Below are 16,954 nucleotides of genomic sequence, written 5' to 3'. Positions count from 1 at the left end.
CTGTGTCTCAGTCCCTGAGCCTGCTCTTCCTACCTCTTGAGATTCCAAGACTCTGATGGTTTTCAATTTCATGGCAATAAGTAGAGGAATTTGGGGTTCCTTTTGGCAGAGAAAGAAGAGCACAGGGCTAAACATTAAAACATTGTTGTTCGCTAGCTTTATGATCTTGGGCAGTTTGCTTAACCTCCCTATTCAGGTTCCTCATGTCATGCTAAGGGGGAAAAAAAGAATGGAACCTAAATCATGGGTTTTATGAGGATCAAGTAAGATAATATATACAGAGCACTCAAGGCAGTGTCTGGCACATAGTACACATTGAATACATGTTAGTTGCTATTATGAGACTGATGGCTACTCTCAGTTTGGCCCCCACTGTGTCCTTGGGCAAGTCCCCTCCTCTCTCAGGGCTTCTCTTTCCTTGCCATCTCTATGGGCCCGTCTAAGTCTGAAATTCGGTGGTCTTTTTCCCACTCATCTCAGCAGACAAGTTAGGGCCTTTTGCTTTCAGCGTGATCATCATCCCCATCTTACCAATTGGGAGAACAAAGTGGCTGGGCAGGAGCCAGGTCCCTGGTTATGGCTCAGTCTTTCTTCCCTCTGATAACTTCAGGAGCAGTTATACAAGCAGCAGAGATGGGATACCAGGCACAATACCCACGCGAGCGGCCGCAGGGACTTGCCCTGTGAGAGGTTGGGCTGGAGACGCATCCCTCCCCTCTCACTCACTTGAGTGTCCCCTGGACCGGAGGCAGCGCCGCTAATGATCACTGAGGAGCTGGGAGGGGCCTCCACTCTCCCAGGCTCTGCTCTGTCCCGCTTGAAGTCATCAGGCCGTGGTCCAGGGGGCCTTAAAGACATCTGAAGGTTAGGAATTGTAGTTTCTGCCCTGCCCTGTTTGGCACAGAGACAGCTTTGGCTTCAGATGGAGAGCCCAGAGCCAAAGTGGTGACCAAGACCTCCCAGAGGGGAGACATGTACTTCAGCCGCATCCCCATCCCCCTTTTCTGGAGAAGAAATCCACCTCAGCAGAGCAGCATTTTGGTGCCACTGAAAGAGCTCCAAGAACAGATAGCGTGGACGCTTATTTAAAAATGAAGACACGAAGAGCAAGTCCACATGCTCCTAAGCAAAACATCTTATAACACGGGTTCTATAGCCTAGTGCATCACTGTGCTCTGAGTTAAGGCCAGTAGATAGGCTCGTTCAAGGACAGTGTGGGTCATGAGACCACCATAAGAGCATGCTGTACAAGACGAATACACATGTGCATGCAGACAGATGTTCCCCTTTCATCAGAGATATAGAGAGTGATTCCTTCTATCCCAATATAAAATTGCTATTCCCATTCCCCTCTGTTTCCCAGCTTACAGTCACATAATTTGCTGGGTAAAATGGTAGGTGTTTCCTTACTTTGTCCTCCTTGGAAATCCACTGCCTCTAACTTCCCCAACATGTGTGGACAGTAAGGGCTGGGTTTGTTGACAGAGCTCAGTAGAGTGCCTAGGACACCCTGGCTTGTGCAGGTGAGATGGGCTCAGAGGGGCCCCAGGTATCTTGGACAAGTGATTTTGCCAGCATGGAAAGCTGTGGTGGAAAGAGGACAGCTGCAGACAGATTCCCATCTCCCACAGCCACTCCACCTCCCCATTCTACAGCTCATCCTACCTACCAAAGCCCAGGTACTCAGAACTCAGGGAGCTTCCCTCAGGGCCCTTCCAGAAGGAAGGCTCACCTCTGTAGCTTTGTGACATTTAGCCCCTCCACATCTGCCAGGCTTCTGGGCTGGTGTCCTTCATGTACTCATCTTCTCATTTAGCCAACGTATGCTTCTGGGTCCGTGTTTTGTGTGGAGCTCTGTTTTAGGCACTGAGAGTACACCAGTGATTAAGACTGAAAAAAACACTGCCATTATGGAATTTACATTCCAATCTCAGTCCAGACAGGGAGCAAAGTGGAGGGACTTCTGCCATCTAGTTCTCCGTGGCCCACAGGGAATGGGCTTGGTCCATTGACACTGATCACAGGAGAATGTTGCTAGGGAAAACGAAGCCATCTTTCAACCTCATTGTAAGCCAGAAGTGTTCTGTTGAAATAGGAAGGTAACTGTCCTCACCATGTGTGAATGCCTGGCTGGTGAGCTGCCAGCCCAGGGTGCTATCAGAGGCTATAATTACCATTGTTTCTCTCTGCGTAATTAAAGGTGTTGTTAGTGACCTGGTTAAGGAATCTTTTTCAAAGACTTTTTTTTGCCTTGACAGCATCCCTTGAAATGTAGCACACACAGTCAAACAGAATGGGAGTCACCCTGCGGGAAGACCCAGCGAGTTCCCAGAGGGACTCAAGGCTGTGCCCTGGGTCTGGTCTAAAACAGAATTCATTTCAGAACGGAAGTCAGAAAGGGGTACCTTTGGAAGAATTCCGTGTTAGAACTTCCACCGCCGTTATAAGCCCTTGGATACGGCATCTTTCTTTCCCCTTTTCCCACACACCCCATTCAAGTAACATTTTCACAGATCAGAAGAGGGAGGGCCATCCAGTCCCTCCGCCTGAACAGATGGAAAATGCAAGAGTTCAGACTCCCATTCCTGACATTTCCAAACAGGAAGGTGTCCCAAGTGTGGGGCTTCTCCCTGGCTTTGTCAGGTGTGCTCTTCTCTTGATATGGAAGGCCAGGTTTGGCAGTTTTCTTTAGGGAACGCCATCTGTACTTCAAACACCCTGACATCTGAGGCCAACCGCTCCCAACCTCCCTTTGATGTGGGTGATGGGATGGGAGCCTTTCACACTGTAGAATTCCCTTTGCTGTCTGCAAAGAGAGGTGGAGCAGAGGAGGTAAAGATGTTAGGTATTTTCACTCCTTCCCAGAAAGAACTTCAGTAATCATGCAATCCAAACTCCTTGTTCACTGACATGGTACCAAAAAAAGCTCAGAGAGAGGTACTGTGATTTGCCAAAGGTCTTACAGACAATTTGCGGCAGAGCAGACCCAATAATAACAACGAACATTACCAAGCTCTTACCCTGTGCTATATATTCTTCTAAAGACGTCTCAGGCATTACCTACCTTTGCCTTCACAACAAAACCATGCTATGAAATAAGTATTGTTATTTTCCCCATTTTACAGATGGGAAAACTGAGGCACAGGGAAATAAGGATGAAGTGATAGAACCAGGAATCAGAGAGAGGCAGTGGGACCCAGAGCCTACACTCTCAGCCACAACACTCTCCTATTCCTGAGCCGAGGCTCTTACAGGTTGGCTCTCTGTGGTTTCCAGTTTCTCAGAAGTGTAAAGGCTTTCCCAGTTTGGAAGAAAGCCAGTATCATCACTCTCTCTAGGAGAATGTTCCAGCTGGGAATTTAGTGTAAGTCATCATCTTTCTGGCATTTTCCGTGGTCTCCATTAGATCCACTTGTGTGGCACTGGCAACTTGGAGGTCCATGTACCCTGGACAAGAATATTTTCTCAAACATCCCCATTCTGAGGCCATTTTTTCAGTTTTTGTTTTGTGTATATGTAAGTGAGGTCAAGGGAAGTAAGAATCTTTGGTCACTGGCCCAGCACTCTGTGGGAAGGTGAACATTCCAAATTAAGCTGTAGATGTCAACTGGAGCCCTTACAGGAGGATCCACCCTTGGGGCCATGAGGACTATTGAACGCAGAGAGCGCGACCCTCTGTTTGAAGCCTCAGCGTCCCAATAGGACACCAGACTCAGCTGGTCATCTGGTTCAACCCCAATAGCTAGACCCACTCTGGCTTCCCAGACTCAGTTTCTCCAGTGAACAGGGGCCAGACCAAAATCACTTTTCCCTGCAGACTTTTTTCATGTTCTGTGTTTAATCTACAATTAAGAGCCCCGAGCCAGAGGCCCCACGTCCAAGCAGTGAGGCAATCTGCAGACCTCATCTAAGTTTGGTCTCAGTCATGGCTCTTTTCCCTGAGAGGGCAATCTGGAAAGACACTGAAATAACCCCCATTGGCTACATCCAGCAGCAGTGGGATGAGGTCCTGGGAGGGATGTGGAGTTGAGCTTCTATATTGGACCAAAAAATCCACATTTGGAAAGCTAACCATATGATTAAGAGTCTTACCTCACTTTGAGGGAATAGTCATAGCATGAAAATGTTTACAATGTCTTTAAAACATTTGCATTTACTTCTTGTATTGAGGATTTAATGTGACCACCAGAGAAAGTGATTTAGATTCCTGGTGACTCTTTGAATCTTGAGTTGGGTTAGTAATGGATATCTCTATCTACGTTTGGCTTTCTAAATGAGCTCCTTGGGTACTATTTGCTTGGCTTTCTATCACTTTGCTTGAAATTCACACTGATTCTCACCTCAAACAAAATTAACAGCTGGCTTCAAAATATGTAGTAACTTATTCACCTTTTTTTCAGGTGAGATAGGTTTTATTTGCATGTTCCCTAGACATAGAAGCCATTTGGAAATGCCTCGGGTGTAGCTGCTGATGGGGGTATTAACACTTCGACAACATCAATGCCCCAAATGGGGAAATTCTACCACCTGGTTTTGGTAGCCCTGTGGCTTGCAGCCACTAGAGAAAGGTTTAAAAGCTGTATTTACACTCAGCATCCAGTCACCAGCTAAGAGTCAGAACCCAAGATGCACCTTGGGAAAATGGTCCCATCGTATGCTCTTTGGATTCTAGCAGCATATTTTCATGTGTGATTGACTCTGAGGGCCCCTCTTCCTCTGAAAGATGGAGATGGCAGGGTAACAGAGCAGGTGGAGCAACTCAGACTATGAGGTCAAGGTCAGACTCTCTCCTCTTTGCTGAATACTTAGCCTGTGGCACCTGTGTCTCCCAGGTGACAGGAGATGTCAGCTGGTGATCATTTTTCAGATGGCTGTCAGGTCATGCTGTGCCCTTAGGATGCTGGTTAAGCACACAGAAGCCCAGGCAGCTCCTGACACTGACATAAGTTGACTGTTGTGCCTTGGCTCCACAGCCCCCCACTCGGAGCCCCCATCCTGCAATGCCAACTCCATCTCCTGCCCTTCGCCCTGCACGTGCAGCAATAACATCGTGGACTGTCGAGGAAAGGGCTTGACGGAGATTCCTGCCAACTTGCCGGAGGGCATCATCGAAATGTAAGTGCACCTGTCTGACACCCCCCACAACTGTCCCTGGCGAGTTCAGCTCCCTGTCCCAGCCGATCACCCACTAGGCCATCAGCATGTGGGGCTGTGGGAGCTAACCATAAAAAACACTCAAGAATCTCTTTGCTGTCCTTCCACACTTTCCCAGCTATGATAGCTTAGGGGTCAAGAGCATAGACTCAAGATCAGAATCAGCAAGCTGTAGCCTGGGGCCAAGGATTCCCACCACTTATTTTTGTAAATAAAATGTTTTTGAATACCTCCACATCCATTTATGTGTGTCCTGCCGTGCTCGCTTCGGCAGCACATATACTAAAATTGTGTGTCCTGCCTACGGCTGGTCTCGTATGGCAGTATTGAGCAGCTGTCACAGAAGACTGCATGGCCCACAAGGCCTAAAGTATGTTCTCTCTGGCCCGTCCCAATGAGTTTGCCAATCCTTGCCTTAGAGTCACACTGTATTTGTATCCTGGCCATACCGTTTACTAGCTGTGTGACATCAGGTAAAATAATGTCTCTTTCATCTTTAGTTTTCTCACCTATATTAATGTGATACTTATGGTATGACACCTCAATGGGTCATTGTGAAAACTAAATGAAATACTACCTGTGGAGCACTTCATACAGTCCTCTGCACATGGGCAGGTACTCTGTAAAATAGTGGTGGAAGTAGTAGGACGTAAATAAATGATTCACTCATTTCTTAGCTACCATTATCAGAGAGGAGGACTGAGCTCCTAATTACCTCAGATGTGATTTTTGTCCTCTCGATTAGATCTTTTTTAGGTAACGACACAAGATTGTATATGTCTCTGTGTATACATGAATGTCAAAAATTCCAGTAAAATGTATTTGTCCACATAGTTCGGTCTAGTCTACTCTCCCCTCATACATTAGAAAATGGCCAGTATCTCATTCTAAAATGAGTAGAGGGCCAGTCAACATTGACCTCAAGGTTACTCTTTAAATAGCAACTATTGTTTTCATTTTTCTGCCTTCACCTTTAGTTGGCTTGATTAAAAAGATCGTTATATGGAACCCTTCTACTGAGAACATCATTCGGTAAAATCCCCCCAAATAAAAGATACATATTCCCCTTGCCTTTCTGCTTTGTCATAATCTCCCCCCTTTCTTCTTTCCTCCTCCTCTTCCCCTTCCTCTTCCCCTTCACTGTGTGTGCCCTTCTGTTCCTAATGCATTCCAGTTGAGGGCCATTGACTCTTTCATTCATTCTTGTATTCATTCAGTAAACATCTGTTGTGAGCCCACTGTTTTCCTGTCATTGTTCTGTGCTTGGAAAGACAGGAACAAACAAAACAGACACATTTCTGCCTGTATAACACTTGCATTCTAGTGGTGGAGGGGATAAACGAGCAGCAACGTAAAGTAAGTTAGATAACATGTCAGAAGGTAGATTCTATGGAGAAAAATAAAACAAGAAAAGGACAGGAAATAAGCGAGAGAACCAAACGGCTATCTGGAGGAAGAGTATTATAGGTTGAGGGAATGGCATGTGCAAACGCCCTGAGGCTGGAATGGGCCAGATGCTCCAGAAAGCCGGTGTGGCTGGAGTAGAGTAGACAAAAGGGATGGTAACAGGATGAGATCAGAGAGGTAAGGAGGGGCCACATCCTGGGATGTGTTAAAGACTTTGGCTTTACCTTGATTGAAATGGGAAGAAGCACATGACTTACCAGTGGAGTGGAGTCTTCACTTCTTCTTTCTTCATCTACTTTGCCAGCTTTTCTTTGATTCCTTTACAGTCCCATTTTCCAGCCCTAGCAGACACAACCCGTGCCTCTATACCATCTGGCAGGCAGGAGCTGGTCAGTAAAGAGTCCTTTCTTCCTGCCATCCCCGCCTTCTGCGGCCCTCCGCCTTCCTTTCCACAAACACTGACAATTCATTCCCTTAGGGTTTTAATGCACCTCTCCTTCAGTCACTGTGGTCCAGTGCTCTAGCTTTAGAGAGCTCTCCCTCTACAGAATCTACTTAGTCCTCACCTACCTCTCCTGCTCCTCCTACGGCCTTCCAACATACTATCTAATTTACTTTAAATATCTCCCTCCTTCCATCATTCCTCCTCTTTGCTATCCTTGCCCTCTTTCCTTTTTACACTGTTTCCCTTTCTTTCTTTCTTTCTTTCTTTCTTTCTTTCTTTCTTTCTTTCTTTCTTTCTTTCTTTCTTTCTTTCTTTTTTTTTCTTTTTTCTTTTTTTTTTTTTTTTTTTGAGACAGAGTTTCGCTCTTCTCACCCAGGCTGGAGTACAATGGCACAATCTTGGCTCACTGCAACCTCCACCTCCTGGGTTCAAGCAATTCTCCTGCCTCAGCCTCCCGAAGTAGCTGGGATTATAGGTGCCTGCCACCACACCCAGCTAATTTTTTTTGTACTTTTAGTAGAGATGGTGTTTTACCATGTTGGCCAGGCTGGTCTTGAACTCCTGACCTCAGGCGATCCACCCACCTCGGCCTCCTAAAGTGCTGGGATTACAGGCATGAGCCACCGTGCCCTGCCTCCTCTTCATCATTTTCTCCCTCCCTTGATGCATTTCTCCCCTTCTCCCCCTTGCTCTACCCACGGTCTTCCCTCTTCTCTTCCCCCCTCCGCCCATCTCTTTCTCCACCCAGTTAACCTTCACTTCCCTTCCCTCACCATCCACACCACAATGGGCCTCTCGCCCTCCTGCAATGGATGTTCAAGACAGAATTCTCGCCAGCCCTCATCTCATTTCAGATTCCTATGTATTGTTCCTTTCCTTCCCTGCCCCATCTTATTCTTTTCTCCTTCCATCTGCCAGGTTTTATGTTTTCTCTTTGGCAGCCACAGACTGTCCCTTGGCTAGGTTCTAAAACTGCAGTCTGATGAAAGAGTCCAGTCCAGGTAGCCAGGCTGTAGCCAGTGAACCCACCCCAGCCCTGACTGAGGGGCTCTGGGCCTGCCACCCCGCTTCCACTTCACATCTCTATACTCTCAGCTTGGACCTCATGGATACACAGCTCAGCTCTCCAGGAGAGAGAAATTGCAGATAACCACATCAGAGGTGGGCTTTGTGCAGGCCAGACCATACCTGGAAGGTTGGACTCACACCTGGATGTATTGAAGTTTAAAAGCAATTTGACAAGCCAGAACAGTAATTGCCAAAAGCCTGTCTATTATGATTGAGTTTTTCCCTGATATCAGGTAAAGTGAGAAAACAAGAACAATGTGATATTTTCTATTGAGCAAAATATTCAGTTTAAAGGAGCATCCTTTAAGTTTTTGGACTTCCTTATTCTGTTATCATTGTTTTTAAAAATGTCTTTTATTTTATAAAATGATAGCCACTGAAGACAGAGTAGTCTGTGTGTGTTATATATGTGTAATTATTGTATACTTTATGTGTATTGCATAGTACACACACCACAGATTGCCATAACTGGCAAAATAAAAGGTCTTGTCACCACCTAGTCTTTGAAATCCAAAAGTCTGAGAATGACCATCCTAGCTAGAGTGTTTCCAGAAATAAACAGAGACAAACAACCAAGAGGTTAAGAGTATAGACTGTGGATCCCAGCAGACATACATTCCAGCTTTGACTCTGCCTTGTAGCCATGGACAGATAACTTTTCTGAGCCTTAGTTTCCTCAGTTGCAAAACACAGAGGCTAATGGCACCTCCTTACTGGTTCTTAAGAAAGTTAGGTGAATGAATATAGTAAAATGCTTAGCATTGTGTCTGGTCCATAGGATATACTATATTAGCAATGCTTGTTGTTAGTTCACACTGGCAAATACTACAACTATCACCACGACCTTTATTAGGATGATGACAATAGTTAGAAACCACATCCTAGGAGCTGGAGCTACCTACACTAAAGATTCCTCCATAAACATGGGTCAGTTCTTTGAAGGGTTATGGTTGAGAGAATAGGTTCTGGAACTAGACTTGCCACTTGCATTATGACTTGAACCTGGGAGTAGCTCATCTTCATGCAAATGTATTCGTATATGTAAATAAGACTGCCCCTGTGTATCAGGCATCCACGGTCTACCAGATGGATTGCCCAGGACTTTTCTTGCTGTGCTTGCCTCCTCCTCCTCTGTGATAAAATGAAACTGAAAAATTAAAGCAGAGGTGACAAGTCTCTATGGTTGGTTAGGGAAGTTCGAGAGGTGACATGTAAGAGAGAACTTGAGAGTGGGTTGGAGCGGGGATCCTGCTTCTTCCATGTATCTGGGGACCTGTGTGATGGCCTAAAAGTCTTTTGCCATGTGACAGGTCAGCAGATGGGTGGGAAGATGAGAAAAAAGGGAGCAGAGAGTTGAAACAGCAGGATGCACCCCAGGATGAATAGGAGGTATCTGATTTATCATTCCAAAGACATCCAAATGTGGCTTTTTTTTTCTTTTTCTTATTGAGAATTCCACCCCTTGTCCATGGCCACCCATATAATCCAGATTTGTACTTCCTCCTTAGGAATGTTTGGTACCGTGTTAAGCTCTCCACTCCCTCTTCTCAATCCTTAGCTACTATTCTCTTAAATTGCCTTAACCTTGGGAGGGGATTTGCACTCCCCAGCTTTAGGGGAAGGGGAGGGAGTTGCCTTTCTCTCATGCAAAGCAGTCTTGCAGACTCCCTCTGATGTTTCCCAAACCAAAGCAGTTCAGAGGAGCATGTGCTGGTGTCCCCGAATACCAGAGCCAATTCCTCTAAAAATAGCTTTCTTCCAGAGAACCCACAGTGAAATGATGATTCACTGCAGATTTTCTTCGAAGCTGAGCTCCCACCAATGGCACCGTTCTCACTGCACCCTGTCGGTTCTCTGAACCAGCTCTGGCTTCCAGCAGGGTTAGATTATGGGAAGCCCCAGAGACCCACATGTTCCTCTGCTCTGTGGTCTTCAGACGCCCTTATGAGTCTTCAGAAGCTCTGGAGGGACCATCTGTCCTTAGAGTCCCATCTTCTTCCACTTTTGCTCTGCATCTCCCCATGGTGGTATCCCGTGTCTCATATCTTCCGCTATGGAAGCTAAATGTCTTCCATGAAGAAAGGCTATGGACAGATTTCCATGTTCAGTCATAAGTGAGAGCATCTGGTGGGGGAAATAGCCCCAGTTTTCACCCTGCCCCACCTTAACCACATTGTCTCTCTGAGATAGGGAGGCAGCCACTTAACAATAACAAATATTCCATTCTTACCAGCCCCCAGGGGTTTTGAAAGACACGCAGAATTAAAAACACAACAAAACAAACCAGCAAACAGAACCAAAGAGCCGCAATGTTCTAGAAATCATAGACATCAGTGACTCTTGGATTTTTTGAGAGCACCAGGTTTCCATGTGTGGGACTGCCACATGGAAGGAGGGGTGATAGGGTGGCATGGGAGCAGGTGGTATGAAGGAGAAATTGATGAGACAGAGTGGCTAGGAACAGAGCCTTGGGATCCATATCGGGAGGTTTGAATCCCTGTTCTGCCTCTTACTTTAAGCACATTCCTTAACATCTTCATGCCTCATTCAGTTCCCCGCTTTGCATAAAGGGGGTCATCATACCTACCTAGAAATCTCCCGTGAAGATTAAATAGCATAACATGGAGAAAGTGAGCACACTGCACTGTTTCGAAGCTACTAAAAAAATGTAAAAAGCAAAAACCTATGCACATGTATATGTATGTGTCATCATAGAATGATTTAGTCTCAAGTTCCCATGCAATTCTTCATCCATTTTTTTCTAAGACAAAAAAATAATTTCCTCTGTGGCACCTGAGCACATGCACAGAATAAGAAAAGCAAATCTCGCTCTGTGCTGTGTCTGTACCTCTGCTTTCTGCAGGCAATTTCAGGTGTCTACACACAGCACAGGTTGGGAATGGCTTTTCTCAGATATGCCTCCATTCCTCATCTTCTCTATGGATCAAACATATAAACTGGACGGGAGAGTCTAAGACACTCTACCTTTCTTTATTTCTTTTTTTTTTTTTTTTTTTTTTGAGACAGAATTTTGCTCTCGTTGCCCAGGCTAGAGTGTGCAATGGTGTGATCTCGGCTCACTACAGCCTCCGCCTCCCACGTTCAAGCGATTCTCCTGCCTCAGCCTCCCAAGTAGCTGGGATTACAGACACCCACCACCATGCCTAGATAATTTTTTGTATTTTTAGTAGAGATGGGGTTTCACCATGTTGGCCAGGCTGGTTTCAAACTCCTCACCTCAAGTGATCCAACCGCCTCAGCCTCCCAAAGTGCTGGGATTACAGGCGTGAGCCACTGTGCCCAGCCAACAGTCTACCTTTCTGAAGAACCATGAGGACCAATGGTAAAGAAAGAGAGAGGCCAGAAAGGGACTTCCCCAGAAGGTGGGCCCAGAGCATAACCTTAAAAGGAACCCTCCTTTTCAGCCTTCTTCCAACATAGGGAAGCATTAGGAACTGAACCTTGTGGGGTCTGAGTTGTCTGGTCCATCCAACTAGCCCAGGATGACTTAGAGGAAGAATAAACAAGGGGCTTCCTTCCTTCAGCGTGATCTGGACATCCTAACAAGAGTTCCCAAGTCAAGGAAGGCTGAGAGAGATGGGAAAGAGTTAAGAAACCACAAAAGTGTCTTCTAGGTGGGAGGCAGGATAGCCTAAGGGTCAAGGACACAGGCACTTCAACAGACCAACCTGGATTCAAACTCAGGCTCCACCATTCACTAGCTATCTGACCTTAGGAAAATTAACCTCCTTGTACCATTATTTCCTCATCTGTAAAATGGGTATATTAATAATACTACTTGGTTCATAGTACTGTTGGAAAAAAATAATTTGAGCCAGTGTATGAGGAAGACAGTGTCTGACATATCAAAAGCCCTCAATAAATGGTAGATGTTCATATCATCAACACCACCACCACCAATGTTTCCACACACTCCAGGACCTTTTAACCAGGTGACTTGCAGACATGCCCCTGCGCCGGCCGTGCCCCTGCCAGTCTCCCTGACATAATGTTGACTTCCGTATTGCTAGAAATATATTGTGTTTAGTCACATGTTTGCAAATGGCAGATCATTAAGGAAGCATCTGAGGAACTAGGGCAAATCAATACAGAGCACAAATGGCTGAAATCCCCATCAGATGTTCCCATTGTTTTTGCTGGTGCGGGAAGACACTCAGATGTTTGATTTGTATGTTTGTTTTTATGCTAGTTCTATTAAATCAGTTTGCAGCCTGAAGAATGTTTACCAGACAAAGAAAGACACATGTGCCAGTTAAGAGAGACCTAAATCAGCTGTTGGCTTCAGACCATCCCTAAATGTGACAGTTTTTGCTGATGCGAATGCTTCTTTTTGTCCTTTCCATTGAGCTTTTCACACTAGGAGTCTGGACCTTTGCATCCTTGTTCTAGGTTGCAGGACTAGGCTAAGTGCAAAGCCTTCCAGGCATACCTGCTGTACAGAGACTGCATGTGAACACGCACACATGTGTGCACACTTTCCAACCTTGCTCCCATGACAAAGGGGCCATTTTCCCTGTGGACGAGCTGGAAAGGACTAAGAAAATGAAGGTCCTTCAGCTCCAAATGGTATTCAGCAAAGACTGGTGATTGAGAGCTTGGGCTTTGAAATCAGATGAAGTTGGCTTTGAGTCCCAGCTCTGCCTCTCCCTGACTTTGTGAATTTGGGCAAGTGACTTAATCTCTCTGGGCCTCAATTTTCTCATGTTTAATGTGGAGGCGGTAATAACCAATAAGCCCTGCCTCATAGAATGTAACTATTAAGTTAGACAAACCATGTGAAACTCTCAGCCTGGTGTCTAACATCTGAGCACCTGATCCATCATAGCTCTTGGTGGTGGTGGTGGTGGTGGTGATGGTGATGGTTATCCCTCCCCTTTCCTTTCCTTTACACTGAAGGTACACAAAGTGTTCACAACCATGCTCCCACCACAGACAAATCCCTGCTGCCTCCTTGGACAGGGTTGACCCTCATCATGCAATGGCCTTGGCACTCCAGGAGGGGCTGGGTGTTCAGCCAGTGCCCAAAACAGCCTGAGAAGCTGAGTGACTGCAGACAAGAATGAAACCCAGACCAGGCATGGTGGCTCACACCTATAATCTCAGCACTTTAGGATGCTGAGGCAGGAGGATTGCTTGAAGCCAGCAGTTTGAGATACGCCTGGCCAACATAGTGACCCTGTCTCTATAAAAATAAAAGTTAAAAATTAGCCAGGCATGGTAGTACGGGCCTGTGGTCCTATCTACTCAGGAAGCTGAGGTGGGAAGATCACTTAAGTCCAGGCATCCAAGGCTGCAGTGAACCATGATCACACCACTGCACTCTAGCCTGGGCGACAGAGCAAGACTCTGTCTCTTAAAAAAAAAAAAAAAAAAAAAGCCGGGGTTGGTTGGGGGGGGCCCCCTGTAATCCCAGCTACTCGGGAGGCTGAAGCAGCAGACTTTCTTGAACCCAGGAGGTGGTGGTTGCAGTGAGCCGAGATTGCACCACTGTACTCCAGCCTGGGCGGCAAAGGGAGACTCTGTCTCAAAAGAAAAAAAAAAAGTTATCTTAATTACATAGAGGGCTTTACAGTTTATGCTGCACTTTACCATACATTATCTCAAGAATCCTATCAGTTAGGGTTCCATTGTAGAGATAAAGGAATTAACGCTCAAAAAGTTCAAGCAATTTGCATAAGGTTTTAGAGCTGGAACTAGAAACCAGGTCTTNAAAAAAAAAAAAAAAAAAAAAAAAAAAAAGAAGAAGAAGAAGAAGAAAAGAAAACCAAAAGGCAGAGTGAGCAAGTGTGCAGGATGCAGAGCAAGATCTCTGCCAGGCTTAACAGGCTAAGCCTGGAATTCTTTTTTCTTTGTTCGGAAGCCACACCTTTGCACTTCATTTGCATGTCTTATGTACATTCACATCTATATTTCATCTTCTCTGGGTTCCTGCAGCTTTTCCCTGAGTACCCACTTCCACAGAGGCCACATGATGTCTCAGTGTGTAAGCCCTGGGGCCCTAATCCCTGAAACTGTTCTGTGACTTTAAGAAAGTCCCCTTCAGTTCCTCCGTTTTCACAAATATACAGAGGCAGTGTATCCAATGGATAGAAACAGAGATATCAGTTCTGCCAGTTCCTGGCCCTGTCACTTTGGACAAGCTATTTGATTTCTCTAGGTTTTCTTTTCCTCATCTGCAAAATGGGGCCGATATGGTTTACCTCACAAGTGGAAGGATTAAAAGGGATAATAGACATAGTCAACTAGACCTCATAAATGATGGCTCTTGATGTTTATTATGGTAGCAATAAAATTTGGTTCTGTGATGCACCGTCTTGGGCTGGCCTCTATCACCAGATTCTCCAACTCCTTGGGGCCAGCGTCACATCATGGCATTGATTTATCTCTCCCTCAATTCTTGCACCCATCATTAAGATGGAGGGTAATTGATTAGGAACTGCATAGAGAGCCCACAGACCTCACACCCAGTGCTGGCCTGACTTGCATAGGCTCATTGGCCTGCAGCTGGGAGCAGTGGCTCCTCTTGCAAAAACTGAGGGGGTTGCCATTGTTACAGACAGTGGCTTTCCCTGGAGGCATCATCCAGCTGAAATCCCTTGCCACAGTGGCAGGTGAATGACGGGATTCCTGGAGAGCACGCACCACCTGACTGGCAGCCCCAGAGATCCATGGAGCTGCTGCCTTGGCTAAGAAATCTCTACTGAACTCTGCTCAGCTTGAAAATGAGCATGTCCTTGGAACTTCTCAGGCAAGGCAGGCTGTCTCGAGTCTGCTGTCTCTGTGGGTGGCTGTATCCAGTAGCCCACAGTCTCTGAGACCCTGTGGCAAGCTTTTGTGGCTCTCTGTGAGCTGGCCAACCAGGTCTGTGACTGTGCTCCCGGTTAAGTGCACTCCCCGCCCCCCTCCAGCAGGGTACAAAGGCATTGTTAATAGACCGTGGCAGTCTCATTTGTAGACTCTATTCATCCAGCAGCCAAGAATGATATGTCCTGATACTCCCTCTCTCCTCTCACCCGCCTTTCCCCTTTCTCCCCGCTTTCCCCCTTCCTTTTGCCTGGAGAGTGATTTGTCTGTGTTATGGGTTGGCCTGACAAACCATTCCACATTAGCAGCTGAGATGTTGTTTGAAATGGGAAAATTGCTGGCAAACTGCTCCATTAGCGGTTCCAGTAACAAATACTCTGTTCCCCCAATGAAGATGAGATCGCAGAGGCACAAATTAATACGACTGTCTCCCCCACTCTGCAGCGGGGATTACTCTTCAAGATGAATGGGTTCATCCCAGCCAGAAATGTGCATCCACTAGCTGTAGGCTTCAAGGGAGCCCGTTCTTCCCATCTATCCCTTTTGTTCCCGCTACATCCCCTGCCACACGTTTTTGTGTGTCTTCCCAGTTGAGGGTTTGGGGAGCATCAAGGCCAAATGAGGAGGTGATGAAAAGATCTGCACCTTGGAGAGAAGGGAGATGGATGAGGATGAGATCCTGAGCCTGGGCTGGGGTGCCATTCATCACCCCTAATAAAGCACCCCGCCTCCTCCACATGCCTGTTTCCCACCACACCTGTTCTTGGTGACAGGAAGTCATTTGAGAGATGAAAGAATAAAGAATGGAAATGCTCACTCATTCCCCACGGCCCCTTCTCTTCCAAGGAAGTTCTGGGCCCTGGGCCTGCAGCGTCTCTTGTTCCTTTCAAAGTAATAGGAGAGGAAGCATTTCAGGAAACTTCATAAGAGGTTAAAGCCACAGATTCCAGCAGCAGCCCAAGGGAGTGGTTCAGTCTGGGCCCCTGGGCCTTGCAGGATGTCAGGGAGCCAGTTTGATGAATGTCAGGCTGGGAGCCTAAAGATGTTAAGGCTGTTCCTGCACTGTATTTAAACAGCCCATGGAAAAGCCCAGAAATGAAGTCAACCATTGACATTTCTGCCACATTAGCAGTGTGGCTGAGTGTTTAACTGAGTGGTGACATGGTTCCATGACAGATAAGCATTGCTGGCCCATGGTCCATCTCTTTTTACTCTTCCTCCTGTTTATCCCTTTGACGTATTCCGCATTCTGCTCGGTTACTTGTACAGCTTTCTCTGAAGAAAACAGCTGCCGCCAAAGGCAGTGTATCATAAGCAAGAATCAAAAATCCTCAAGGAAATGTCATCCTTTCCAGCTTTCTCCAAAGAGAGTTAGACCCTAGGACAGGTGCTCCATATACTAGGACCTGAGTTCTCTGGCCGCTGCAGTGTTTTGTCTGGTCTCCCACAACCAGAACGTGCACCTGTGATAAGAGAGACCTCCCTGTCCTTAAGGCCAGAGAACACAGTAGCCCTCAGTGACCACTTGTTGACAGGTGGATGGTTAATTGACTCTTCTCTGCTCTGTTTCCCAGACGCCTAGAACAGAACTCCATCAAATCCATCCCTGCAGGAGCCTTCACCCAGTACAAGAAACTGAAGCGAATGTGAGTTTCCCCTGTGGAGAAATGAGCCCAAATGTTTTCAATTTCCGGGGTTGTTTGCAACGTGTAGTGGGCAGTCTGTCCAGGTGACGGACCATGTCCATTCCTCCTGGGCAGTTCTGTTTCAGAGCTGGAACACTGTCCTAAGCTTGGGAGGTAAGATGTGGAAGCATTCTCTGAAGATTGTGAGGTGTATGGGCTTGGACATGTAGTGCTAAGAGCCTCTCCAACTAAAGCAAAGTAAAATTATCTGTGTGGGTGGTAGAGATGAATTAGCCTGGAAAATCCATATCACTGTTTTTATTGTCCCTTGGCTCCAGTGATGTGGACCTAAAATAGGAGTTTCGGCAGAGACGTGATGGTGGCCCCACAGCTGTCTACACCACCGTCACCAGCATCCCTACAGCCATGC

The 16,954-nt window shown here is 46.4% G+C and overlaps 1 protein-coding gene across 3 annotated transcripts in view; it reads left to right on the top strand.

The window, feature by feature from the left end:
* SLIT3 (slit guidance ligand 3) overlaps nucleotides 1–16,954 on the top strand; it is a 669,050-nt gene that overhangs the window by 497,386 nt on the left and 154,710 nt on the right. For all 3 annotated transcript variants that reach the window (XM_017849419.1, XM_017849421.1, XM_017849420.1), the window contains 2 exons: nucleotides 4,974–5,115; nucleotides 16,474–16,545. In XM_017849419.1, coding sequence (XP_017704908.1) covers nucleotides 4,974–5,115; nucleotides 16,474–16,545 — 214 coding nt within the window. The remainder of the gene's footprint in view (nucleotides 1–4,973; nucleotides 5,116–16,473; nucleotides 16,546–16,954) is intronic.

Source organism: Rhinopithecus bieti, unplaced genomic scaffold, assembly GCF_001698545.2.
Source record: "Rhinopithecus bieti isolate Rb0 unplaced genomic scaffold, ASM169854v2 scaffold_30732, whole genome shotgun sequence".
NCBI lineage: Eukaryota > Metazoa > Chordata > Mammalia > Primates > Cercopithecidae > Rhinopithecus > Rhinopithecus bieti.
Note: the sequence above shows the minus strand (reverse complement) of the source record. Positions and strands in the feature narration are given on the sequence as shown.